General features: G+C 39.9%; 1 protein-coding gene across 2 annotated transcripts; it reads left to right on the plus strand.

Moving 5' to 3' along the window:
* Window positions 1-4720: 4720 nt before the first annotated feature.
* On the plus strand, window positions 4721-22676 carry tgfb1a (transforming growth factor, beta 1a). Of its 2 annotated transcripts, XM_088079237.1 has the most exons (7): window positions 4721-5057; window positions 5414-6607; window positions 15103-15387; window positions 16057-16291; window positions 18448-18598; window positions 21253-21363; window positions 21471-22676. In XM_088079237.1, exons 2-7 carry the CDS (start codon window positions 6277-6279, stop codon window positions 21516-21518), a joined length of 1161 nt encoding a protein of 386 aa, XP_087935363.1. In that variant the 5' UTR covers window positions 4721-5057; window positions 5414-6276; the 3' UTR covers window positions 21519-22676. The 2 variants fall into 2 exon arrangements, with proteins under 2 accessions (XP_087935363.1, XP_042342624.2); XM_042486690.2 differs by having other exon boundaries at window positions 4721-6607.
* The last annotated feature ends 3686 nt before the right edge of the window (window positions 22677-26362 follow it).

The following is a 26362-nucleotide window of genomic DNA, read 5'->3' on the forward strand; positions in this document are numbered from 1 at the left end:
AAGCCTAAAATACACTGTATATATGTATACATACGTACATTCAAACTATTTAGTGCAAAAAAATGAATGTGCAATTGAAACCCGTTCAAACTGCAAATTTTGATTTCTCAACCATCAAAGCATAAAAACATGCATTGTGTTTTTTCAGGGTGTCATTCTGGGCATTTGCCTTGGAATTTGTCGTTTTTACTATTTTCCACATGATGATGTAATTTTTACATCATATTAGACATACGGAGACATGTGTTGCTGCAAATCATTTACACATCCCAGGCTGTGGTAATTTAAAAGAAAAACTACTTTGCATGTAGTATATTGCAAATAAATTCTTTTTTTTTTTGTGATTTTTTCCATCAAAAAAAATTTAAAGGGTTAGAATCCTGAAAATTGGAATATTAAAGCTGGCCCTAAGGGTTAATACATGAAAAGTCATCCAAAATAAAGTTCTGAATGAGCCCAGTTTCAGCATTCATGTCACTTTGCCGCAGATGTGAAGTGTATGCAGCAAGACAAACTCTGATGTGGTGACATGATTAATAGACTGTTTCTGTTCTCTCTGTTGACTGTGAATATTTCTCCTCCCAGTGTCCTCCCTCGGCTTGTCTGGCTACGAGGCCACAGCTCTCTGGGATCCTCTGAATCACACGGAGGATCGTTTAGGACTTCAGGGTGAATGATGGGAAAGCGGTGCATGTTGCACTCATGTGCGCAAAGACACACAGACACCTCAAGGAGCTGGCGTCAAGACCTTGTGGTGGAAGGTATGAAATGCCCCATGGCAGACTGGTAAGAGGTGTTGGTTGGATGGGGGTGAGTAAGGCATGAAAGTTAGAATTTAAAATTTAGAACTGAAAATAGGTCAGAGCTTTGTCTTTAAAAACAGGTGTGATTTGCATCACACCATGCTTGTGTTTCTGGAGCAAACTTTAGCATAATGTGTGTTTAGTGGCTTCCTTTGTTGGTACACTTCTATCTCTTTGTCTGATAGTGCTCTTCATTTGATCACAGGATGCTTCTCTGGTTAAAAGAGTGAAAGGGTAAGTGCTCATTATCTTCAGTTTTTAAATACATGACTGCTCTGTTTACCCTTTTAAACCTAAGCATATTGGCTGGATTTTTTAATTTTTTTTTTTTTTTCAAAAGCATGAGAAGAAGGTACTGAGCAACTTAAAAAGAAATGGCCCAGAAAGTAAATTTCACCATAAAAAACAGAAGAAATTTTCATTAAGAAACACACACACTCACACAAACACACACACACACACACACACACACTCTTCAAACATCACAAAAAATAAAATTAAAATTAAGAAATCATTTCATCCTTCTCTATATATGCACATACACACTTATTTCATCATCATCAACGTTTATTCAGGGAATATTGGCTGAGCTTTTTACTTCAGCTCTTATACAGAAATGCCATGAATTCACATTCATAAATGACAAATGATGAAAAACTCCATAAAAATAAATAAATAATTGGCTTTGATGTCTGTCAAGATTGCTAAGCAGCAATTAAAACTGTAAAATGGCAAAATATGTTAAAAAAAACAAAAGAAACAACAACAAATAAATAGATCTGCCATTAATAAAATATATGTAAGAATAGCAATAAAACAATAAAATGTAGAAAGTAAAAGCAAAAAAAAAAAAATAATAATTATGTCTGTAAATTAACCAAATCAGAAACAGTGAACAAAAACCATATAATCTAGCATATACTTAAAATGATCTACTGGCACATGCGTGTATTTTAATACCCCTTGTTAATTGTTACATTTATTTGGTGCAAAAAACTAAAAGCTAATTTACCAAGCTCGGTACTGATCTAAGGAGTTTCAGCATGTGCATACATACAAACATATGCTGTATACTGCAGCACCTATCACCTCACTTACCAAATGCTTTGAGCTTCATGTTTCAATAAATCAATTAAAGAAAAAAAAGGTCAACAGTCCTCTACCCAAGATTAACTTCTTTGGTTGCTTTTTTAAAACTTTGTTTGCTTTTTCCTTGAGTAATATAGTATGGCAAACTATTCCAATGAGAAATGACGCCATACATAGCAGTTTTTTCACTGCATTTGTTCTAGATTGAGTATTTGTAATGTGACCTCCTCGAACCACTTTTGTGTCATGGTTATGGCTGTTCTGGGGAAATGTTATTACAGGCAGTAGGGTTGCTTTGAAACGCATATGTTCCCAAATAAAATTATAAGACTGCGTATAAATCTGCCTTTCACTTTCAGCCAGGCAAGAATAGTATGTATCTGGTTTATACTTTCTCTAATTGAACACTTAAGTGCTGGATGCACGGCTCCACTCTGCACTGACTGAAGCTTGTCCAGCTCTATATTTGCAGCGCTTGACCAGGGCAGTAGTTGAGATGAGATAATACTAAGGCTTGTATGACCTGCAAAGTGGCACTTGGTGAGAGACAAGAGGAGTGTTTTCTGATCATAGATGTTCCTCTCCCAGATTGTTTTGTTAAGATGCTTCTGCCACGATAGTTTGTCATCAAGTGTGATCCCCAGAAGTTCAGGCTCAGGGATTTTCTCAGTACAGCTGCCAGTGGTGGATGAAGTACCTGAAAGCTACACTTGAGTAAAAGTGCAGATTTCTTATCAGAAAATGAACAAGTTAAAGTTATCAATTAAAATATTACTTAAGTAAAAGTCTAAAAGTATCTGAAATTTACTGTACTTGAGACTCAAAAGTATTTTTTTTACATGAAATGTACTTAAATATTAAAAGTGAAAGTGCAAGTAATTGCTGTTAATGAAAAAGTAAGTGGATAGAAATCCTAGCATTATGAAGTTTATTTCTGTGCATACATACACATACATCAACTTAGAAATGGTGCATACATTGCACTTGAAAAAAATGTCTTTTTTACAACTTAAAGGATTCAAAGAGCAAAATCCATTTTTTTCCTTTCGTCCCATTCCTTCATTCATCCATCTGCCCCAACCTCCAAATGTGAAATGGGAAAAAAAAAGTCAAGTAAAGTACAGATACTTCAAAAATTTGTATTGAAAAGAAGTAATAATACTTTCTTACAATTCACCCATGCTTAATACATGAACTCAAGTGCTGTACTTAAGTACAATTTTGAAGTACTTTATAATAATAAAAATAATAATAATAATAAACTTTATTTCTAAAGCACTTTTCTAAACCAGAGTTACAATGTGCTTCACAAGAAAATACCATAAAATATAAGAAAACAAGGTAAGACAACATCAGGAAGCCAGTACTGTACTTTTTACTGCACTGTGGAAGTTGCATGAAAGTAGAGACAAACAACTTCATTCTATGTGAAGGTGTATCTTTTATTTTTTACAACTAACACACAAAAAAGGAGTATTGAAAGTAATAGTTCAAGTAAATGCTGTTAATCAAAAGAATAAAAATTAAGGAGCTTTGAGAATAATTAAGGTTATTTTCTTCTTAAAATCGATGCCACCTTTAAAAATGGAGCGTACATTACACTTGAAGAAAAACAAGGTCTTTTTCACAATTTAAAGGATTTAAAGAATAAAATCCAGCTTTTTTCCCTCCCATCCCTTCATTTGTCCTTCCTTCTTTCCCTTACTAATTGTTGTAACTAACAAAAATACTTAGGGGAAATGTACTGGAGAAAAGTTTACATTTTATTTAGAAAATGTAGTGGAGTAAAAGTTGGAAGTTGAAAGAAATACAAAAACTCATGTAAAACGAATTTACTACCAAAAAGTACTGTAACAAGGACCTATTACTTTGTTACCAGACACCACTGACAGCTTGCAGCTAAGCAAGTTGCCCTTGTTGTTGTGTTCACCAAAATTATCAGAGCACCTGTAAATGATGCACTATCTTTGGTCACCAGGTGGCAGTACACACCTATTAAAGCTCCCACAAAGCAACACAACAGCACAGGTTACAGTAATAGTTGTTGACAGTTTATAGTCATGTTGTTCTCACCCTCATATCATTCATGGTACTGAGAGATATCTTACTGTTGACACTGTGGGACTAATGGTCTGTAGAGCCTTTGTCTGAGTCAACATTGTTTTCTGTTGTTATTATTGCTGGTATTTTAGGGGATTTCTGACATGAATTTTCCTTTGTTAAATGTCACCACTGACAGTGTTTGATGAGTAGCTCTTTCTTCAGAACCGTCTCATTGAATGGAAGACAATAAACAACCATTTCGGCGAAACCTAAAAAACTCCAAGCTCAAAGAGCAATTTACTATCTTTACTTCCCTGTTGAATCATCCCTCACACAGAGACGAAATGATTGAAACCATCACCCGTTTGTTTGAGTCTCGCCTTCCTTTTGAAAATACACAATCCAACCTCTAAAAGGCACCCAGACCTAGGTCACTGCACCACACAGTCCAGCCCTGTTGGCTCTCCATCCCTCCACATTCACCCATTCTACTTTTAGACACGTTGCTCCCAAGTGGCTCAGATCTCTGGCCTGGCAGACCTTCACAGCCACCAGGTAAATGTGGCGGTCAGTTGGCAGGACACTGGTGCCATGCAGGGCTTGTTGACATGTCAGTCATCACTGTGGCAGACAGAGCGAGAGGGCTGCTCCAGAGTGTTGAGCTCCTGGCTTCCTGATGTGGACAGAAGGCAGGCAGCAGAGCTCTGTTAAACAGCAGATGTTTTACACTGCGGCCGTTACCCTCATTTCCTGGGCGGAGAGCTCCTCGCTCTATTAGACGAGTAACAGGAACCAGAGAGAAAAGAAGAGCTAGAAAGAGAGAGAGAGGCAGAGCGAGGGGAGTACAAGAGAAAAGTTAGCTCAAAGCTCCCACAAATCACTTTGTCACCAGCAAGCTCTGACAAGCACCAGGAGAGAGAGAGAGAGAGAGAGAGACAGGGAGTTAAATAGAGCTGCAAACAGAGAGTTGTGTCAGAGCTGAGGAAACTCAAGAGGGGAGGTGTGAAGGAGGTGATACCGATGGATGGATAGAGGGAAGGCTACAATCTGATTCTCCAAACAGTGAGAGCAAAGTGGGGACTGTTGCTCCTGCTGCTTTGTCTGGATGCTTTTGACGAGAAGGTGTGTCAAATTAACTTTTTTTGTTACGAGAGGATTGATTGGTTTTATTTCCTGATAGCATCCCTGGCTTGAGATCACTTTATTGTGTTTAAGGACACAGCCACAGAGGCAGCTGCTGTGTGTGTGTGTGTGTGTGTGTGTGTGTGTGTGTGTGAAGTCGGCATGATTCAGAGGCGCTGAAAGCATTTTCTTGTGAGCTGCAGCTGTACACTGATCACATGCTGTTAGTGCTAAAAAGAGGTAGTCAGAGTGGAGAGCGATAGAGGAATATCAGATCTGTGGGGACGTTTCTTGATGGCTTGGCTGCTAAAATTCAAATAAAGTGAGGGTTTTAAAAACATTATATTTTCTTTTAGTGCACTGTGGATGTCTGATTAGCTCCGGGTTGGCTCGAAGCCTCAAGGGTCATCTGATCAAACTCCAGAAACAGAGAAATAGGAAGGCCTTTTTCCACTTTAAGCACAGGACGTACTGTTGCTGAGTTCTCTTCCTTAGAGACATTTACTTGACATTACAGTGTGTACGGAGTTGTCCTGAGTGATCTGTGAAGAGACCTTGTAGGTCAAGGTCAAGAAGCCGGGTCCGCAGAAAAGACTTGGACAGTACGTTAGGATCTGCCAGAACCACTTCATTTGTCTGAGAGTTACGACTGGTGAACAACACACACTGACATGTGGAGGTTTGTTTTACAGGATTCACTTTGATACTGTGGCTTGAAATCATATTTTCAAGTTGGTCTGTGAGTCCAGAAGCAGCTTGTTGTTAGATTCACTGAGGACCCTCTTAGTCTCACCGTCTGTGTGCATGTTTGGCTGGGCTCTGTTAGCTTTTGACAGCTCCGCTCCGGACTCATTTCAGCGTCTGGGACGTCATTGTCTTACCTGTGTGTCTGAGTCAGAGGCTGGCTCATCACTCCATGTCTGTCTGCCCACTGGGACTTTCTCCATCTATGCAAAGAGGGCACAAGTGTTAGGTGGTTTTCACAGCAGCAGCAGCAGCGACAGCGGTGGCACCAGCAGTCTTGAACTTTGAGGACTCTCCACACTGCATTAATTGTTCTGCTGTGTGTAAACACCTTGCGTCACTCACACCTCTCCCCCAAGTGATTCACTGTTCCCTAAGCATCCCCACTTGGAGGCAAAGCAGTGAGAGAAAAGGTGAAGGAGGATTTACTCAGAACCAAAGTGCATACGTGGTTGCAAACAGTCCGGTAAGCACCATGAAGCTGGTGTTCTTGATGCTCATGTGTGTGTACACGGTGGGCAACGTGAGCGGTATGTCTACGTGTAAGACGCTGGACCTGGAGATGGTGAAGAAGAAGCGCATCGAAGCCATCAGGAGCCAGATCCTCAGCAAACTGCGTTTGCCCAAAGAGCCTGAGCCGGATCAGGCCGGAGATGAGGAGGAGATCCCCACCTCCCTAATGTCCCTCTACAACAGCACCAAGGAGATGCTGAAGGAGCAGCAGACCGAGGTCCAGACAGACATCTCCACAGAGCAGGAGGAGGAGGAGTACTTTGCCAAGGTGCTGCACAAGTTCAACATGACCGGTGAGTGCTAGAAAACACACCAGACATGTACTGTGGCACATGGACACCTATGTCAAGAACAGGGGCTGATGGTTTTACAACAGCACTAAGAATGTCAAGTAAAAGTACGACTGAGATTTATGCTCCTACATTTACAGGTACTTAAGACACACTGCTCAACACACACACACACAAAGCAAAGACCCTGGAGATATTCACAGAGTTCAAAATTAATGTTTGTGGGTCAGAAATCTAGTTTAGGGAAGTTAGTTGTTACTTGTCGCTATACTTAAAGTTTTATTTATTAGTGCTTTTCAAATATCAAATCAAATCAAGGTTATTTATACAGCACAATTAAAAACAACCGCAGCTGACCAAAGTGAATAGCATACAAAAAATAGGTGAAACTTCACAATAACAACATCAAATGTCAGGAGAAAATACAAACCAATATAACATATACTACTGCCACTAACGATAAGAATGATAATAACAATGTCAATAATAATATATACTCAAATCTAAAACAGAAAATTTGTAAGATCAGTAACAGACATAAAATATTATAAAATGCAAAAATATTAAAACCACTAATAGCAACCTGAAAATATGTACGTTTTAAGATTTGTCTTGGAATTGTCAATTGAGGGAGAACATTTTATGTGAAAGCAGACGGCTGTTCTAAAGCTTTGAAGCAGCCGCTGCAAAGACATGATCTCCCTTTACTACTAGCCTCAATCGAGGGAAAATACATTCTTCTGGAAGTCTAGGAGGCCTTGAGCTGCAGAAGGGGCAGAGAGGTTCAGAGAAGTTCAGGGGTGCCAGCGAATGTATGGCTTTAAAAACAAAAAAGAATCCTGAATCAATCCTGTCTTGTGCATACAAACACTAAAGTTAGTTGTCAAAGTTAGTTCTTGGAAACGGTGTGTAATTGATGCTAAGCATTAAACATTCTTGCATATCAAAAATGCACGTTTACTGTACAATTCTTGCTCAGACTTGCAGTAATACGTTGTTGAAGTTTTGTCTTCATCCGACTCAACTCCTGTTTCTAGGATAATTAAGATGGTCATTTGCACTTCAGTTCATAAACTTTGTCTTTACCCACCGCCATTTTCTTACGAGTGCCCGATCAGTACTACGCATTTGCAACCCGGTGGTGCCAATTCGTCAACATCAGACAATGACGCACTGAGGCATCGTTTAGCAGCTTTATAAGGTGCCCTGGATGGCAGCATTCCGCATAGGGCAGGCAGGATGGGTTTGGTTTCCTGTGGGTTTGGTTTCTGAAACCAGAAGTCAATCACCGCACCTGCTCTTTCTCAGTAGCCCGTCAGCATCAGACACCGACGCAAAAATGCACCCTTTAGCAACTGTATGAGACGTCCTGGGCAGCAGTATTTTCGGAGGCTCCGCCAGCACTTATTGGTCTCGGCCCCAGGGTCATTCAATTTTTAAATAGGGAAATATGACAACTTCTGATAAAACAGAATTCAAAACCAAGATAAATATGTAAATAAATGAATAAATATATAAATAAATAGCAAATAAGGTACAGGTGGGGTACCTAGCGTTTCATATTTTGATGTGATTGGCTTGACGAGCAACTCTCAACAGACACAAGAAGAAAAATGAGATGCCACGCCTTTTAACTACTTCCATCAGCTCTAGAGAAGCAATATGTTTAATGTTATTTCCCATTTGCCCAATTGGGGAAGTGAATTTTGAGATTTACCAGCCTGACGTTGCATTTTCTTTGCCCAGAGTATTCATGCAGTCCTCATTGTTGAGCCCTGGATTGTGTAGATTTTTCTGTATGTCTAACATCACAGCTGCTAATAGCTGAGCAAAATCAATCTGTAAAAAGAAGTACAAATATACAAAAAAAGTTAATTAAAATGTAATTAAAAGACAATATTTCACATTCTCATTTTGCTGGTCCACCACAATTCAGCATAAATTAGCCTTAAAGCAGTCGCTGGTCTGGACAAACTTAGGCTACAGCCCAAATTAATCATCATATGCCCGATGGCTGGTGTCAATTCCGATCTCGTTTATAAATTCCCCCAACATGTGTACCCCCTCTGATCTCCTCCCAACATCTTCAGGCATCAGGAGGAGTTCAGAGATCACAGGCGGTACATGTTAGCAGCACCGTGTGGTGCAGCTGGCCTTATGCTTCGTGTTGCTTTCGTGGTGTCTATGGCATTTTTACTGCTTTATTAGCGATGTTTGTTTGGCTTGCCTGTATACTCTGTTTGTTCAGCCAAATGGTTTTTGGCTGTAATTGTGCAATGACTCCCGCAAACTATTATGATAAACAGATTTTTTTTCTCAGTTTTATTTCTCTGCCCCATTGTTCTCTACATGTCCATACTCCTCACTCTATCAGGCAGGCATCCACTCTATCCCTCTTTTATCCACCACTTCAAAAGGAAGAGTTGAGTGGATGGACGGTGCTCAGGAGTGAGCCGACCAAACGGAGAACAAAGGAACCTTCGAAATGAAGGGGTACAGTTTTGTTCTGCTTAGATGAAAACCAAACAACAGGAAAGAAATATGGGAAAATGAGAAGAGAGAAGTCATGAAATGCACTCCTTCACCCTCACTCTCTTTCTCTCTCTCTGTCCCTCAGGGTTTGGGGGTTTCCTGTAACTTGAGCACTGGGTTCTCCCTTGCTTATCCTGTCACTTGTTCTCCATCATATCTCTTTCTCCGTGTCCGCTTTACATTTCATTCCCATATCTCTCTGCCTGTGATTATTTGTCTCCCTCTCTCTCTCTCTTTCTCTTGCTCTGCTGGGTTTCCTGAGTTTATTATCAGTGTGTTTGCAGTGTGTTTGTGACAGGGCAGCTTGGCAGGAAGGAAGGCAGGCTGATGGCCACTGAGATCTTGAGCATGACTCAGGTCCGGTGCAAGCGGTGCCCATGGGGAGCATGTGTTTCCTACCTCTGTGGAATGCCAGAGAACACCCATCAACTGTCTTAAACAAGTATTTCACTGCTGCAAAGAGCTCATTAAAAGGGGCTGTCTGTGGTATTTTTGCTCAAGAGGTAGAAAACCTACAACTACCAGAATGCATTGTGCTGTACCAGACCAATTACAGCTAGTGCAGGTGTGTGACATAACCAAGGGACTGTGCTTTATTCAGTGGCCAAAAGTGGAATTACAGCAACTGACAACATTTAGTAAGACTACAAGAGCCACACATTAAATTATTTTATTACCATTAAAGTGAGCGATTGAGTGTTTTTGGCTTCGCGCACCACAGAGCATTCATTGACATAAGCGAGCTTTTCCACACAAAACAATATAGTCCTCCAGAAACACCACTCAGCCTTGTTTTTCTGGCCACTTGTGGATTAAAAAAATTCCTGCAGTCCAAAAAGCATGTTCCCCATAGGCTACCATTGTAAAAGTAAACATCAATAAAACTGTTGACAGGACTGCTATGAATTTTGGATCCATGGAGGTGTTATATTATATTGCCCACTTCCTGTTCACAACTTCTTGTATTACAGCTAAACAGTGCACTAAAATGTGTTTCTGAAGACATTTTAGGTGGGAAATGGGCAAAAGAGTAAGAGAATCATGGTATATATTTGATTAGCACTGTCTGGTTTCAGAGTTTGACCTGAGTTTAAGAGAAAGAGAGAAAGAGGGGCATCTCTCTCTCTCCTGATCTGCTTCTATTTTCTCTTGTGTCTATTGTGGTGGGCAAGCAAAAATGCAAAACCACATTCTCTAGATGCATAGATGTATAAACAGAGCTGGATACAGTGTTGGAGGTAGGGCCCAGTTCATTCCTGTGAAAGTTGCTCAGTGGCGTATAAAGCCAAAAAAGCTCAATATTCACTGTATGATATTACCAGGATCCTCATCATCATGGGGTCCACTGAGCAAGCCTACTTCAGACTTTTGGCAGCTAAGCAGCTGAATTTGCACACAAACTACTGCACACTGCCTAACTTGCAAAAAAAAAAAAAATTGCTTCAGCCCACTGGTAGTGTTTTTGGGAGCTTGGTAGTTCAAGCAACAGCCCTTGAGCCAATGAAAATCCTTTAGATGAGCTGAGAGATGAGCAGGGAAATCTGTCTTCTTTTAAGGTGGAAGGAAGTTTACCACGGTTCACTTACACATTCTACCCACATTATTATGATATGAAGCTGGTTGAAAACAAAATATCCCTTTAAATCCTCAGCACGGCTCCTTAAAACAGACTCTGCACACTGGGAGTGTATGAGTGTACGTGTGCAGGCCTAGAAAGAAGTGTTTTGCAATTATTTTAATAAACCACACACAAAAGGGTGTGGGAGACAATCCAGCTTCTGCTTCTCTGTGAGTAAACTATGTTTGAGTGAGGCAATTAAAAAAGAAGCCAAGTGCAGAACAAGTTTTTAAAATATCCATTAACAAACCCTGTTCGTCACTTCAATTTGCGGTTCTTTTTATTGGAAGACTCACATTTTCCTGATGCCCCCAAAAACAGCCTGCGGGGATACATTTTTGTGTGCAGAGCATTTTAATAGTTTTAGCCTCCATCATGGTAATTGTAAGGTGGATTAGGCTAGATTCCCTCATTTAATTAGCAGCCCCCCCGCTGAAGCCCACATAAACTCGCATTCGACACTGGTCCAAATGTAATTTAGCTCGTTTACAGAGAGAACACTTTTCCCCTTTTTGGAAATCAGCCACTTTCAGGAGTGAAATGAGTTCATGGCTAAATTGTAGAGTAAATAAAGCTGCTGCCCTTCAATGAAGAAGCGTAGCAACAGGGGTCAGTTTGTGTAAAACAGGGTGAAGTGGGGAAACATTGACGAGTGGGCTCTGTGAGGGTGGAGTCGAGCATATGAAGGAGGCAGGTATTTAGTCTGTTGCTGGAATCTGAATCCTCCCACTGGTAATTACAGAGCTGTCTCCCTACCTGTCACAACAGCTGTCCCCGGCTTACCTGCACATAGGCCCTGATTCAACACACAAATCCCCCCCACACCCATGTTCATACGCAGGCTGGGGTGCTGCCTTTACCCCTATGTGCAGGCCTTTTTCTCAGCTGAGCATGAAGAAAGAAGATGTTAGACTTTTGATCAGCAGTTGAGTGATACTGTGTTAATTGGAAAGTAGAAGTGAGGATATAGCTTAATTATGGCACTGCAGGCAGCGTGTTTCTCAGGGGAAGTGACTTAATTTCCTGTTTCGTAAACACTTCTCTAACCCTTAACACATTTATCTCAGTTTACTCAAACTGGACGGAGACTTTCCATGCTTGGCGTTGCTTGGTACATCCTCGCCAGTTCACTGCTCTTCATACTGTACTGACGCTCTTTCCATTCACACTCTCACAACCAAACATTTGACTATGCTCTGGGTGGGACTGGTTAAATGTCATCTCGTTTCCCTTTACACTCCAGCTCTTTTTCAGTTTCAGTTTGGCTTCACTACAAGCGGTGAAACACTAGCAGCAGCACAGATGGTGATACTGGTAAATGATACACAAGCAGCCGTGACACGGAGGATCCTGGTACAGTCAGGATCACAAAGTATGCGATCACAAAGTATGCAAGGCTGGGTCGCTCCTGTTAGAGAGTAATTCCTGGACTTGAGAGAAGAGAATCCTCCGGCTCTGGCAGGCTGAGGCAGAGTAGAAGGTTTGGGCCTACGCCAGAGCTGGGCTCCATTGATGCACATCTCCAATTTCTCTGCACCCCCACACACTCACACCCTCACAACTGTGAGTTATATTCATATGAGTGCATTCTTCACTTTGCTGTTTTCTTTTCCAGTTACAGCCCCCTCCTTCCTCACTCTCTTCTCGTTCACACACACACACACACACACACACACACACACACACACACACACAATCATCACGCCTTCTTATCTTTGCACGTCTCCATCCGCCCTAATCCCCCACAATGTAACGCTGGTAGATTTATGGTGTTAAAGCCTTCAGTAGCTCGACTCTGTTTTCTGTCAGCCTCTGCAGGGGGAAAGTTCCTGCTGTGATGATATGGGCACGCTCCGGAATAAAAGTTGCAAATATGGGCAGGAACACTGTAAGAAAACAAAACTCTCTCTATGGTCAACTGTACAGCAGCTGGAAGAGATGAACGTTTGGCTGCTGTTAAGGTTATTGAGTAACACTGTGGATTTAACTATTCTATTTTATTAGTGTCTGTGCGCGCAGAACTCTGATGTTTGTTTATGAAAAACAGAGTAATAAAGTGTTACATTATTCAGTAAATTGCAGTAATGTGTGTATCAGGGGTTTCAAAATAATGGAGTAATTATATTATACAAATAATTTTAAAAATAGTGTAATATATATAAAAAAACAATTAAAGCTACATGATTTGAAATTTCACATAGAAACTAAGCCTAATGGAAACACATCAATTTAGAAAAAACTCCTATTTATCACAAAAAAAATTGTGCTCACATGAGTTGGTATTTCAGGTGATTTGAAAGAGTCATATTTTGCAAAACTACAATGGAAACACTTTTATTTCGCTTTCATAGGTCACATGATGATGTAGTTATGTGTTTGTCTGTAGAAACTGGCTCCCTCGGGCGTGATGCAGCAGGCGCTACAAGAGGCGTTATTGCATCAAATAACATAATTCAAAAGTTGAGCATAAGATTCGGAAGTTTTGAATCCACAGTTATAATACCTCTGCCACTCCCATGTTACCTTTCCATTATCGCTCGCATAATACACATATGTTGTCTTTGATTGGAAATAATGATGTCTAGTACAGTGGCTGTAATAGAAACAAACCTGCATATGTTTTCAACATCCATCGCCATGCTTCTTACTATTTTATTGTGAGGGAAGAGGTTGCATAACAGTATATCGCTTAAGTTTTGCATAAATCTGTAATGGAAACCTGCCTACTGATGCACAGAGGCAGATTATTGCAGCGGTATGATACTCACTGGGTGTGTCAGTTTAAGAGGCAGCAGGCAACAACCCTCTAATATCGACGCTTTGTCAGTGGATGTCGTCGTCAGATAGACGCACAAAGGCCTTGGCCGCAGTGTGATACAAACTCCACCTGCGTAGCTCGCTGTTCGTTTCACGTGAGTTTTGTTGTGTATTTTGAAAAGCCACAATAGCTGTAACAAGAAAAAATTGACAAGCTGTCCCGAAACATCCAAAACAGACACCAGAGGGTTACCTAGCACGTCATATTTACACATATAGATCCAATGACAAAGTGGTACTATTTGACCAGTTTGGATGGGGAAATTAAAAATCCATTGATGATTTCTGTTTTTATAGTTTCCATATGATAAATGCTTCAATTTTGGTTATTTTTTTGAGAAAACATGCTTTTCAAACCCGCTGGTGGATTCTGGGGTTCAGAGGGTATTTAAAATACATAGAATAAATAACCATTTTAAGTTGTATGCACTTCCACTCAGCCAAAATAAACACAAATATGTTTAAATATGCAGAAGGTGCCAACAGAGAGCCCAGATCCAATATTTATATTCTCTTATGTAATACAGCCAGGCAGTACCAGTCTAGTTTTTTATCATCTCGGGCGTAATCAGACTCATATTTTGTGCGCATATTTATGACTGTAAGCCTCTGGGGAGTCTCGTGGTTTTGATTTAAGATTTCTTTTTAAAAAATTGTTTTATTTATTGTTTTCTGTACTGTCACTGACACTCACGAGTCTTCTAAAGTGGCTGGTAGAGGCTCAAAAACTAACATCCATAGAAAAGTTTGGTCTCCTTTTGAACTAGAGCATCTGCAGATCAGTTTCATACTAGATATTTTATTTTCCACTTGAGTTCGGCACAGTGCGAGATAAATTAGTCTCTGTTTTTGTTATCTTCAACTCCTAACAGACGCTTCTTTTAGATTCTAGTTTTTTATAAAATAACTGACTCTAAAATACTAACAAAAATAGCTCCTAAAAACGCTGATCAAAAAGTTAAAGCACTTAAAAGAAGAACATTACATTTCCAATTTAAAGCAGTTCTTTTTCTACATATATAAGGTTGGTTTGAGACAGCTTAATATGACAGGCCTGTAGGACATCCATTTTCCATTTGTCTCTCTCACATTCTTACATACATACCATATACATGCCATATTGTGCCTTTATGCAGTACTGTGCAAAAGTTGAAGGCCACATTAAACTTTATTATTTTAGCAAGGTTAAAATGATCATACATATTTATTTCTCAGTCGTCTCTTTACTAAAATACAACAGATCATACAGGAAATATGAGTACAGTATAAGTATTTAGTGTGGCCTCTCTTTCTATTTAGCATGTCTTGAACTCTCCTGGGCAGACAATATGAGATTTACAATACTAATCTTCCATCCAAAGCTCAATATTGTTTGTTTGAGCTACCTGTTGTTATGGTTGTATGATTCCATGTTTCACACTAAATACTAGCCGAAGACTTTTGCACAGTACTGTACAATCCAAAACTCATGATCAGTCTTGTCTATAGGTTTATGAAATCTCCTAATAAGTAATTGTTTTCAATCCCCCAGCAAAAAATGACACAGCCATCACCAAGACCTCCAAAAGCACCCTGATGTTCTTCAACATCTCAGAGATTCGGGAGAGTGTGGGCGATTACCGTCTCCTGACCAGTGCCGAGCTGCGGATGCTCATCAGACAAACTAACATACCTTCTGAAGAGCGGGTGGAGCTGTACCAGGATCTGGGGACATCGTACCGCTACCTCGCTTCCCGCTTCATCACCAACCAGTGGAAAAACAAATGGCTGTCCTTCGACGTTACTGAGACCCTACAGAACTGGCTCAAAGAAAATGGTGAGAAAACAAGCTTTATTTATCGATCTGGTACCACTATGTCCATTTGTTTAGGTCCAGATTTTATTTATCTTCACAGATTAACCTTTTGAACCTTTTGGGCAAATTGGCTTGATTTCTTTTAAAAACATTGGGAGAAGGCAATAAGCAACTTAGCAAATTTGCTAGAAATTAGTTTTTGTTTTGTTTTTACAAGTAAATAACCTAAAAAGAAGCACACACAAAAAAAGAAAAAAACAAAATAAAAACAAGAAAATTACCTGATAAAGTCCCAATATACACACATGCAGATTTCTGTAACAGAATTTTAAATACAGCATTTTTATTAGGCCCATAAATTGAGTTTTATGAGCATTTCCCCCTATTTTAAAATCAGATTCTAATAATTGTATCTCCTTTAAAAAAACACCTAATTTTCAGTTCATTTTCTTTTCATAATTCCTAATTTCTTGCTGATTGCTAGCATCTCTTGCTAAGATGGTCACTGCCTTTTTCCCTGCAAGTTTTTAAAGGAAATCAAACAAATCTTCTAGGTTTTCAAAGGCCTTAGTGCTTGTGAAAGGCATCTAAACTCAGCACAAGAAAACTGATGTTGATTCAGATTTCAAACGGTTAATTAACCAACACGTTTTAAAAATCACTCAGTGTTGTAAATTTCTGTCTCACCAGAGGACGAGCGGAGTTTCCAACTTCGGCTGTTCTGTGAATGTGGCTCGACAAGTGACGACCGTGGCTTCAGTTTTACCATCTCTGGGATCAGTACTGGTAGGGGAGACACAGGAATGTTACAAATGATGACACAGCAACCACCCTACATCCTGACCATGTCCATCCCTCAGAACATCAGCAGCCACCTCACCTCGCGCAAAAAACGCTCCACGGATACAAAGGATACCTGCACAGCGTAAGCAGTCCTGCACACATCACATTGCTTTGCTGTATTTTATTTTATGGCCTTTTTTTTTAAAGCTGTACTTAGCAATTTAAAGGAACCTTCATGGATTGGTTGCATTGTTCCTGAGAATGGAACAATGCAACCAATGCAATGTTTTAGTAATGGTTTCAGCAGCAAGTTTTCTTTTAGTTCCCAGGATGTTCTTCTTAAAGTTCTGGTAATATTCTCTATAAACCTCAAAAAATTTCTTTTTTTTTTTGACAACATGTCACAACACATTACAAGGTCAGTAATCTCAGGCCTCAATAACATGTTTGAATGTTGATTCGAAAATGCTCTCCCTGTGTTCTCATGTAACATTGTGTGAACATTTTATAAAAAGAACATTCTGTGATCTCAATATACCTCTCAATATCAACAAAACATCCGCAGAAGTTTGCAGTTAGTCAGCATTTAACCTTACAGGAGCATTATTTGAAATGATAAACATCCGTAAAACATTATTTGAACATCAGATTAAAATAATTTTCTTAAAACATCATTGCAACTTGTCGGTAATGTTAGCCAATATTGTGGCAAAGTTCCCTGCTAACTGGGGCTGTAAATGCTCAGACACTCCAAACCACCAACAAAGAACGAATAGCGTTGAGGGCCGACTACAGCATCGCCTCACGTTGCTGTGTCTTATCCCAAAAAGTTGCATTAAAGAAACTGACAAGACTACAGTGAATTAGTGCCTAAGTTCTGCGCTTCCATGAGAGGAAATAATGATTCATACCAGCAGGCAGTGGTCATCTGTACTTGTCATTCAAAAAGGAAACTAAGAGACGGACAGGACGGATTCAGGACGCTGTTTGCCATCTAGCACATAAACAACACGAGATGTTGTAAGAACATTTATGTTTATCATGCGCTAGTGAACAACAAACAATTGTGATCCGTTTCTGCTAAAGAACTCAATAGGTTAAAAAATAGTAGCTTGTTTTGATCTCACTCCCTTTTGACTCGTGAACTGAGCTGAACTGCCAATCAGGCTCCATCGGCGCTGATGCAGATTCAACATGCTGCGTTGGCTTAAAAAAGGGCAACAATGGCTGACTAGTTCCAACGTTGCGGGAAACAGTGAAAAAACAAGGGTGAGAAATGCTCACCAATGACCTGACATTGACCAACAGCTGACCATCAGCTTGCTTTGTCTGGTGTCAGTTAAACATATTAAAATGCAGTTGCATTTGCCCAATGAAAATAAATGTCGTTGTAATAATCAGGCACATTTACTAAAGAATATTGTTTTCAAGAAATGCAATTTGTCATTATTCAGTGAGGTGTTTGTCATGTTTCGTAGTTCATAGCGAACAGTGCAAAGTGCGAAACATTTTAGCGGTCTATAAAATGTGATTCGGTTAATGAAAAATGAGGTTAACAATTTCAAATGGCTCTTGTAATATACCCTTTTTTCAGACAGTGTTTAAATTGTGTTGAAATTTGACATTTTTATTTATTATTTAATATTTGAATAAGTGCTTTCTCACTTCTAGACTAGTGGACTTTAAACAGCAGGGAAATTCATTGTTAGGAACATCCCTGGTAAATATCATTTGTTCTTTAAAACATCAGGTTGTGTTGTTTATGTGCCACCTGCTTAACTACTTAATTTCCACTATTTGGTCTTAAATCTGTCTTGTTGGTCTCCCTGTTTCCCTTTATTGAATGACGAATACAGGCGACCCCCGCCAGCTGCTATGGAGAGTTATTGCCTGAACCTACGTGCTAGTTGGCCGTTGGGTGTAGTTTTGGGGGTTTTGTTTAAGACCAACTTTTGGGCTGAGACACAGACAATACTAAGAACACAACAGTCAACCTTCGTCGCAACTAATTCTATGACATCAGTTTGGGCCTGAAAGGGATTTGTCACTTTATTATGAAAGTGGCTGCAGTATATCAGTAATCAGTAAATAGAGTAAATCTTCGGGATCTTGTTGAGGATTGGAAAAACTTCTCAAATGCAGCTGTAATTTTTTCGCAGATGGGATGTGTGTAATCTTAAATTGAAACTCTCCTTAGAGCATCTTTAAAAATGACTGATCTTCTACAGCGACTAAGAATCTCTACAACGTCTCACCATGCACCTTCACACAAGACATTTCCCTGTTTTCTCTTCACAGCCAGACAGAGACCTGCTGCGTGCGGAGCTTGTACATTGACTTCAGGAAAGATCTGGGCTGGAAGTGGATACATAAGCCGACTGGCTACAACGCTAACTACTGTATGGGGTCCTGCACCTACATCTGGAACGCTGAAAACAAATATTCTCAGGTACAGTGCAACACCTCACTGTAGTGTGCAATTCATATCTGATTACATGACTGAATGAAGGTCTGGCAGCTCAGACTGAAAACTTTCTCACAACTAGATTTTTTCTCCCTGTGGTTTCTAAAAGACTGTTTTGATTCACACACCAGTAATGTGGAACACAACAAATAAGGAAGTTTGTGTTGTAACAGATGGTTCAGAGGGTTTAAGTTAGTGCTAAAATGACCAAGAATTTGTTGGTTGACAGAAAATAAACAATTCTGATGGGACATTTGTCATTCATTCAGTTGTTCCAGCTTCTAAAATGTTGTTTATGTGACATTCAGAGAATTATTCTAGCAGCAAACAACTATTTGCAACCTAAAGTTGTAGTGGAGTAATGGCATCTTGAGCAGAGAATGAAAACATGCCCCCCCCCCCGTAAGCTTGTCCAGCCGCACACGCATGTAAGTGCATGTGTGTATCCCATTGGCTAGCTCATCGCCACCACTTTGCACTTCCCTTATATAGATGTTACCACTGGTATTGTGACACTGTTGTTTCAGAAACAAAGCACCCACCCTCTGGTTCCCCCTGTGGTTAACACTGGGCGAGTTTCCATCATAGATTTGCACAAAACTTAAGTAAATGTCAATTAAACACAATTGCGAGATGACTGCATTTCCATTGAGTGATGTTCTGCGATTTCTCATCTCGCAATAACATTCCAAGAAGCATGGTGATGGATGTTCAAAACATGAGCAGGTTTATTTTTGTTGCAGCCACCACACTAGCTGTGATTGTTTCCAATCAATCAATCAGGCGATGTAGGCGTGTTATGCAAGCAATAATGGAAAGGCAAGCCCCTCTTACATGGGAGTGGCCACGTTTGAGGGATTTCACTATAATACATCCATGGGGATTTCTGGGAGGTGATAGTCCACAATTTCACAGATGAATTGTGGATCCGCTCAACTTTTGAAGAGTTATGTGATGCAATAACACCTTTTGTAGAGCCAGTTCCTACCAACAAGCACATAGCCATAGCATCATGTTACCTATAAAAGCCAAAACAGTGTGTCTATTGCAGCTTTGTGAAATATGGCTTTTCGAATCATCTGAAATACTACCTCATGAGAGCATAAGCATTTTTTGTGATGAATGAGTATTTTTTCAAAATTGACCTGTTCCCATTAGTGGTATTTTATGTTGGCAATTTCATTTTGCACAACTTGAGGGATAATGGAAACCTGCCTACTGTTAGCTCTGTCAGCACTATTGCAGGGGTTTAGTGTTGTCTATGAAGTTAGCACCATTAGCTGCTAACCATCTTAGCCACCTCCATGTTGAGCACTGTGTACAGAAAACTTCTACGCTCTGAATTTTAGGTTGCTTTAAATGTGAGATTTTTGCTGTCCCTGGTCAGACAAAAGAACACTCATTATATTGAGCTCAGAAAACTGTGATTACAATAAATATAATAATAATATATTAATATATTAATAATAATATAATAATATAAACATAATAAAAATAGTAATTAATATAATATTAATAACAATTCTAGCGTCAACAGTTTTATTTTTCTGATGCTCTATTTGATAACCAGATACATGCAAAACAACATTGCCATCAACCTCAGATGTCCATCATTCTGAAACCCCAATATTCAGAAAAATGTCCCGTCTGGCCTGTAATCAACCAGCCCTGTCGCAACCTTTTTTTCTTCCTACTGTGAATGGCCTTACTCTGCCTCTGATTGGACCTACCGGTATATTGTTTCCCTGACGCACCTTATTCCTCTAGTACTAGCCAATCAGAGGCGGAATAGAGCGAGTGAGGCTTTTGTCGCAGTAGATTAAAAAAGATGATGCACGATAAGGTCCGATGATGTGTTTGAGAGAGTGTGTTTTTTCAGAGCAGTAGGCATTTGTTTTCAGGACAACAAGCTGTCAGACAATTGGTCTTTCAGCCAAAGGTGGTTAAGGAATAACGGGGCATCAATACAAGGGGACGTCCCCCTGGAGACTCTCAGGGTGGTTCAGTTGAAATCACATGTAACTAACATCAGTTGCTTGCAAAATTACTTGGAAAACACATTTGCTCTAGGTCTTAACTCTTTTGAAAGAGTTGAATAGCCTCTTAAACAGCATTTACTAAAACATTTACTGAATCTATGCAGTCAAAAAAAGAAACTCTGGTAAACATTATTCATAATTCTGTTATTAATTAACAAATGTTTTAATTAATAAATATTGTTAACAGTAAATTAAATGCAGAAATTATTAAGACTGTTGAAGAAGTGACACTTTGTGGCTAGTAACACAAAAGTAACAAACGTACTCAACTCGTAAATCCATTTTCTATTACACATAGGTGTGGATTTTTTTTTAACATGTGCGAAGTAGCAAAGGACTTTTATTTTGACAAAAATAAAGACATTACATTCACATCAGAAATTGATGCAGAAATGGCTCAAATTGTTGCATAAAAATTCAGCAGAATGCAGAAAATCAAGTGTTTGATCCCTAAACCTCCTGTTTCATTTGTGTCCCCCCGATGTTAAAAATTAATCCTATGCCTTCTCTATTGCAGCTGCTTTGTGCGTCATATTTGTGATGAAATTCGGAGCCAAGTTCTCTGTTTTCATGTGTTTCTCTGAACATAATTGTTTACAGATTTTGGCCCTGTACAAGCATCACAACCCAGGAGCCTCTGCCCAGCCCTGCTGTGTTCCCCAGGCGCTGGAGCCCCTGCCAATCCTCTACTATGTGGGCAGGCAACACAAGGTATCTATACTGCCGCCAAGCAACCTTCATCCTGAGGTGAAATGTTTACAGAACATTCTCTGTGAAAGCAGATGATTTATCACGTCACTGTTGATTTTCACTTTCAGGTGGAGCAGCTGTCCAATATGATTGTGAAGTCCTGCAAGTGCAGCTAAAAATACAACCCCTGCTCGGCCTCTGCTCAGACATATACAGAGACGTGTTTGAGACCACAGAGAGCAGCCTGTGACGGAGATAAACGGGAAGAAAATATTTAAAGTCATCTGGATCTTTGTGGTCCACCTTTCCTCCTGCGACATTATCATGTTGGACGCACACCAAACCATGGACATCTTTATATAGATATTGTTTTCTATGTGTACATAGTTTTTTTCCTTGCAGTAGTCAAAACATCTGTCTTGAAATGAATTAATTTATTTGTTGGAGGGACAGATCTGTAAAGAAGTGATGTTCACGTGTAAAAGGCTGTCAGTTTGACGTGGAAAAGGATAAAAATGATTTATAAAACCCATAAAAATATGGATGCCAAAGGACATCAGGACCAAAATGACCTTGATGGAGCAACACTTTTGTTTCCACAGCTGACTGTCTGGAAAATTTCTGTTATTTCCATATCATAGTGAAAGGTGCTAAATCCCAGGTATGGAAAACTGTGGTTGTTGGGGTTTTCCTGGACGATAATGCCACAGGTGTTTTTGAAGAGAGTTTCGCTTTAAAGGACAGCAGACAACCGCAGGGACAGTCCAACCTGGGGAAACTCCCTCTGACTGAGAGGCTGGTCTCGTCAGCCTAAAGAGCAACATTTCACACGAACCGTCCATCAGTTTTACTTTCAACCCACATGATTTATACAATGCTTTTTTGTGTTCATAGTTGAAAGTCAGCTTGTCCTCATGAAGCGTCCCGTGCTGTCAAAGCCGTGAGTAATATGAGTGGTTATAAGAGTGATGACACCATGTTTTCTCGCTCTCAGGATTTACAGCCAGCTTGTTGTCTTTAGACAGTGAGGGTCGGGGATGTGGTTGTGGCATTGGTTTTTAGGGAAGCCATTCAGACTCAGTACACACATTTGCTGTTTGTTTTTTATCGCCATAGTAAATTAGGAGCAATTTATTGCCTTTTTTTATTTCAGGACAAGTTTGTACTTTCATCTGAAGTGTGATGCTTTTTGCACAACTCAAAAATTAATTCAGCTTGTTTTAGGAATAAAACCAACACATTTTTCTTCAGTTTACCTAATTATTTGTAGTGCACTTACCATTTGAAATTTGTAAATATTTTAACAATTTGAAATAAACATTGATGTTAAATTATCACGTCAGAGTGGAAGATTTTTGTGAGCAAAATAAAACCACATGCATTGTTTCCACTTGTCAGTGAGCTGTGTAGTGAAGGTGTGTGTTTTGCGCTTGTCAGTGCATGCATGTGTATGTGTGTTTTAAATTACGGTAAGAGGAGAGAACATTTTGCGAAATGAGCACAAACTGAAACACACCTCGCGTTTTGTGGGCATGAAACGCCATCACTATTTAGATATCCAATTTTGTTTCATTCGTCACAAGAACACATGAATGAAATGTTTCATCATGTTATTGTTGGCTGTGTTTTGGTTTATGAATGTGTAACTACAACACTAACAAGGCTCACTCTAACACAATGAAAACATTAAAGATTCTTATTTTCAGGTGATTATACACCAAAGGAAACATACATACTATATTATAGTCCATTTTTGCCGATGTATCCTCCTAAATCCTAAAAATTGGACTTTTAAACATCTCTCATGATCCTTTGCAGATGGGGATACACCTCTATCAGTGTGCAGCAAACACACTTAACACGTCTCTCTGCATATTTTATAAAACAGGTTGTGGAATGAGCACTGACTGTCCACTGTCAGAAGAGAGATCCACCAGTGGAAAAGCGTGCCGTATGCCAGGTGCATGTGGCCTATTTCTGGGCAAGCTGTGGCTGCCTGTTTACTCTGACGCCTGTGGACCGACTGAAGAAGAGCAGCCCCGCTGGGCTTCACCAACGGCTATGCCAGCATCACTAGAATTCCCGGAAACACAGCCTCGTTCTTGGCACTGCCTTCACCTGCAGGGATGCACGCCCTACCAACTTTTTTTTTTTTTACTATCTCCAAGCACCCCGTCCACCCCCACCCTGCCAGCCCCACCCCTCTCCCTCAGTACTCAAGGGATTACTGGCAGCCCACGAGGCTGAATTGGGAGTGAGGAGAGCAGGTCCAGACCCGTTGGTAAGTCCCAGACTTAAGGGCAGTGACTGCATGGAAAATTAAACACACATACTGTACACATGCACATGAAAACACTGAACTCACTGACACACAGCCGCGGCTCAAGCACATCAATGTCAAATACCTTACATAAGCTACAGAGTGGTGGTGGGGGATGCCTGTGCTGCTAACAAGGTGACAGCGATCTGTGCTATCTTGTTCCAAAGCTGGTCATGTTACCCAAAGCACAGGAATTTTTCCTCCTGCGAGCCAACACACAGAGTGCTTGTTTGGAAAGTGCTCTCCGGAGGCACACAAACAAAGCAAAATGAAACATGATCAACATAATTGAATCCCCTTTTGTCTCACCTCTCAAAACGATTCAGACAGATCTGCTGCCAGGTCTTGATTTTTAATGGTGCCGAGGCACAAGATGTGCTGTTTTATCTTGGCCGGGTGGATGTAATTGGAATGGTAAGACTTTTTTTTTATTCTCCGAGAAAACAGGATCATTACTAAACCCAAACAAGCACAACATGAGTTTTGTTGGAGGAGACAAGGTCATTAAAACTTGTTTCTGCACTTCCACCTGCTTGACTTTCTCTGTAATGACCAAACAAAGAGTATGAATGTCAAGAGGCTCGTAAATCCATCACAGTGTTAATGCAACAGTCCCAGGGGGAAGTCAAACTCAAGTAGGCTTGTCCTTCTAACCAGTGCTTACTTCTCAGCAGCTGCTTCCTCTCGAGCCCTGAGGCTTTTTATGGGACTGAGACAAACTGCTGACACCTCCTGCACATCCCAGAAAACACGCCAAAGAAAAAAAAGTGCACTTGAATCCATTTTAACATGTACAAGTGTTACGCAAGTGAGAAGAGTGAGGACGGATGCCTGCAGCATTTCAAGGTCAAGCAGGTGTTCTTTTACCACTAACGCAATCCACGTGCCGTATTTATGTGACTGCATGAGTAACCGGAAAATTGTTCTGTTGTTGTACTTCATCAGAGTGAAGAGACAATTTCGATATAATTGGCCCTTTAATTGCATCCATGTGCTGTGTCTTCTTTTATCTGCAGAAATGAAAGGCTCTGCTCCATGTTACGCTGCCTCAAACATTTTTTACAAGTTCACATCAGTTTTCAAACTGATCGTGCCAAGCTGATTCGCCACGCTGCCCGTCCCGAAATGCTATTATTACAACATCTATGACATTTGCAATTATATGTCCACTGATCTTTTTGCCACAACTGGTCATTAAAAGTGGAGCAGTAGAGCAGGCCGGTGTAATTCCTGTGGACTCAGACGGAGCTGACTGTGACCTTAATAACACACTCTGGTGTCCTGCTGCTGCTCAGCGCTGCTTCACAAACACGCAGCTGCTCAGAGCCATTGTTGCTCCAGGTGCTGAGTCTGTGTGCATATACACACAAATACTCACATATCAACAAACATGCCTCCCTACTCCCAGTTATGTCTGTGATGTGATTATTTTTTTTAAACAATAAATTTTAATTTCAATTTAATTTCTGGCTGCTATTTTTGTAATAATTTGACTTGCGTTGTTTCATTCATTTTCCTAATCAATTCATTTTAAAACAAACAAACAATAATAACAACAACATTGCAAATATTTTACATTTCTATTGTACAGTGTATTTTTATTTTTAAAAAAATATATTGTTGGCTCATCAACCCATCATGGCATTTATTGTCTTCTATACAGACAAAATAAAACACACCAACACTAAAATATACTAAAGGTACACAACTACTTCATATAACCTCCCTGCTGCAGGTAATTAGGTGGAACCACAACCATATGAAATAATAAGTATTACAGCGGCACCATGCCAAGAAGAATTAGTGTAGTGTAGAATTAAAAGAATTAGTGTTTATAAAAAGTTCTTATTAACTATACACTCAAAATAATCACATAAACAGACAATGTTTGCACCTCTACTCCCCTGTTCATCCTAATGGTTTTGCTCCTGGAGCTCTTCAGCAGGTGGCCTGATTCACTGTTTTGGCCCCGCCCCCTGCTGAGGAGACAACCAGGAAGAGGTGAGTAGTGCTGCCATTGTTTGACTTTGCTGTTTTTATTTGCTTCATAACTGCAGAAGACAAAGAGAGCGAAACACAAAATACTAAACTGTGACTACTACAGGTTGATGTTTTCTTGAAACAAGCAGGATGACCTGCCTCTCTGTGCTTCCTCAACTACACCCCTTAATCTATCAGCAAAGATACCAAATGTTTGAATAACTCAGCCTCTCCAGCATGTTGCCATTACAACATTTAACACAAATTTACCCCTATGTAACTGTCTCAGACACAGTTTTACTGATGTGTTTGTGTATGTAATGTATTTTGTGTCAGATATAAATTCATTGCCATTTAAGTTCATAAAGTCGTTAAAAAGTCATTTAAAATTTAATAGATATGCTGTTCAAAAGAGTAAAAAGTATGATACAAATGTGTCTCAAAGGTACTCTAAAAATGTTAATAAATAAAAAGTATTTATTGCCTTTAATGTGAGGTCCTTACCAAATGCAGAGAATAACACCACCCCAGTGTAGTTGAAGGCATTGTGGGAAATGTGGTGTTGTGTGGTGAGGTCATAGGTCTGTAGCATTGTGGGTAAGAGCAACATGGCTGCAGATGAAGAAGGTATGACTTACAGTACAGAGTAACAATATTCTACGCGTGGTCTTTGAGGCACACATGGTAATTATTCTTTGTTTTGTTTCCTATTTATGTATA

The sequence above is a fragment of the Plectropomus leopardus genome, chromosome 6 (genome assembly GCF_026936395.1).
Source record: "Plectropomus leopardus strain MGB_pleo_1.0 chromosome 6, ASM2693639v1, whole genome shotgun sequence".
NCBI lineage: Eukaryota > Metazoa > Chordata > Actinopteri > Perciformes > Serranidae > Plectropomus > Plectropomus leopardus.

Excerpts from the sequence above, each read along its gene's own strand:
- tgfb1a (XM_042486690.2), top strand. The coding sequence starts at position 6,277 with ATGAAGCTGGTGTTCTTGATGCTCATGTGTGTGTACACGGTGGGCAAC. Across the intron at positions 6,608-15,102 it reads GCACAAGTTCAACATGACCG|CAAAAAATGACACAGCCATC; the intron begins GTGAGTGCTAGA and ends TCAATCCCCCAG. Across the intron at positions 21,364-21,470 it reads ATGTGGGCAGGCAACACAAG|GTGGAGCAGCTGTCCAATAT; the intron begins GTATCTATACTG and ends TTTCACTTTCAG.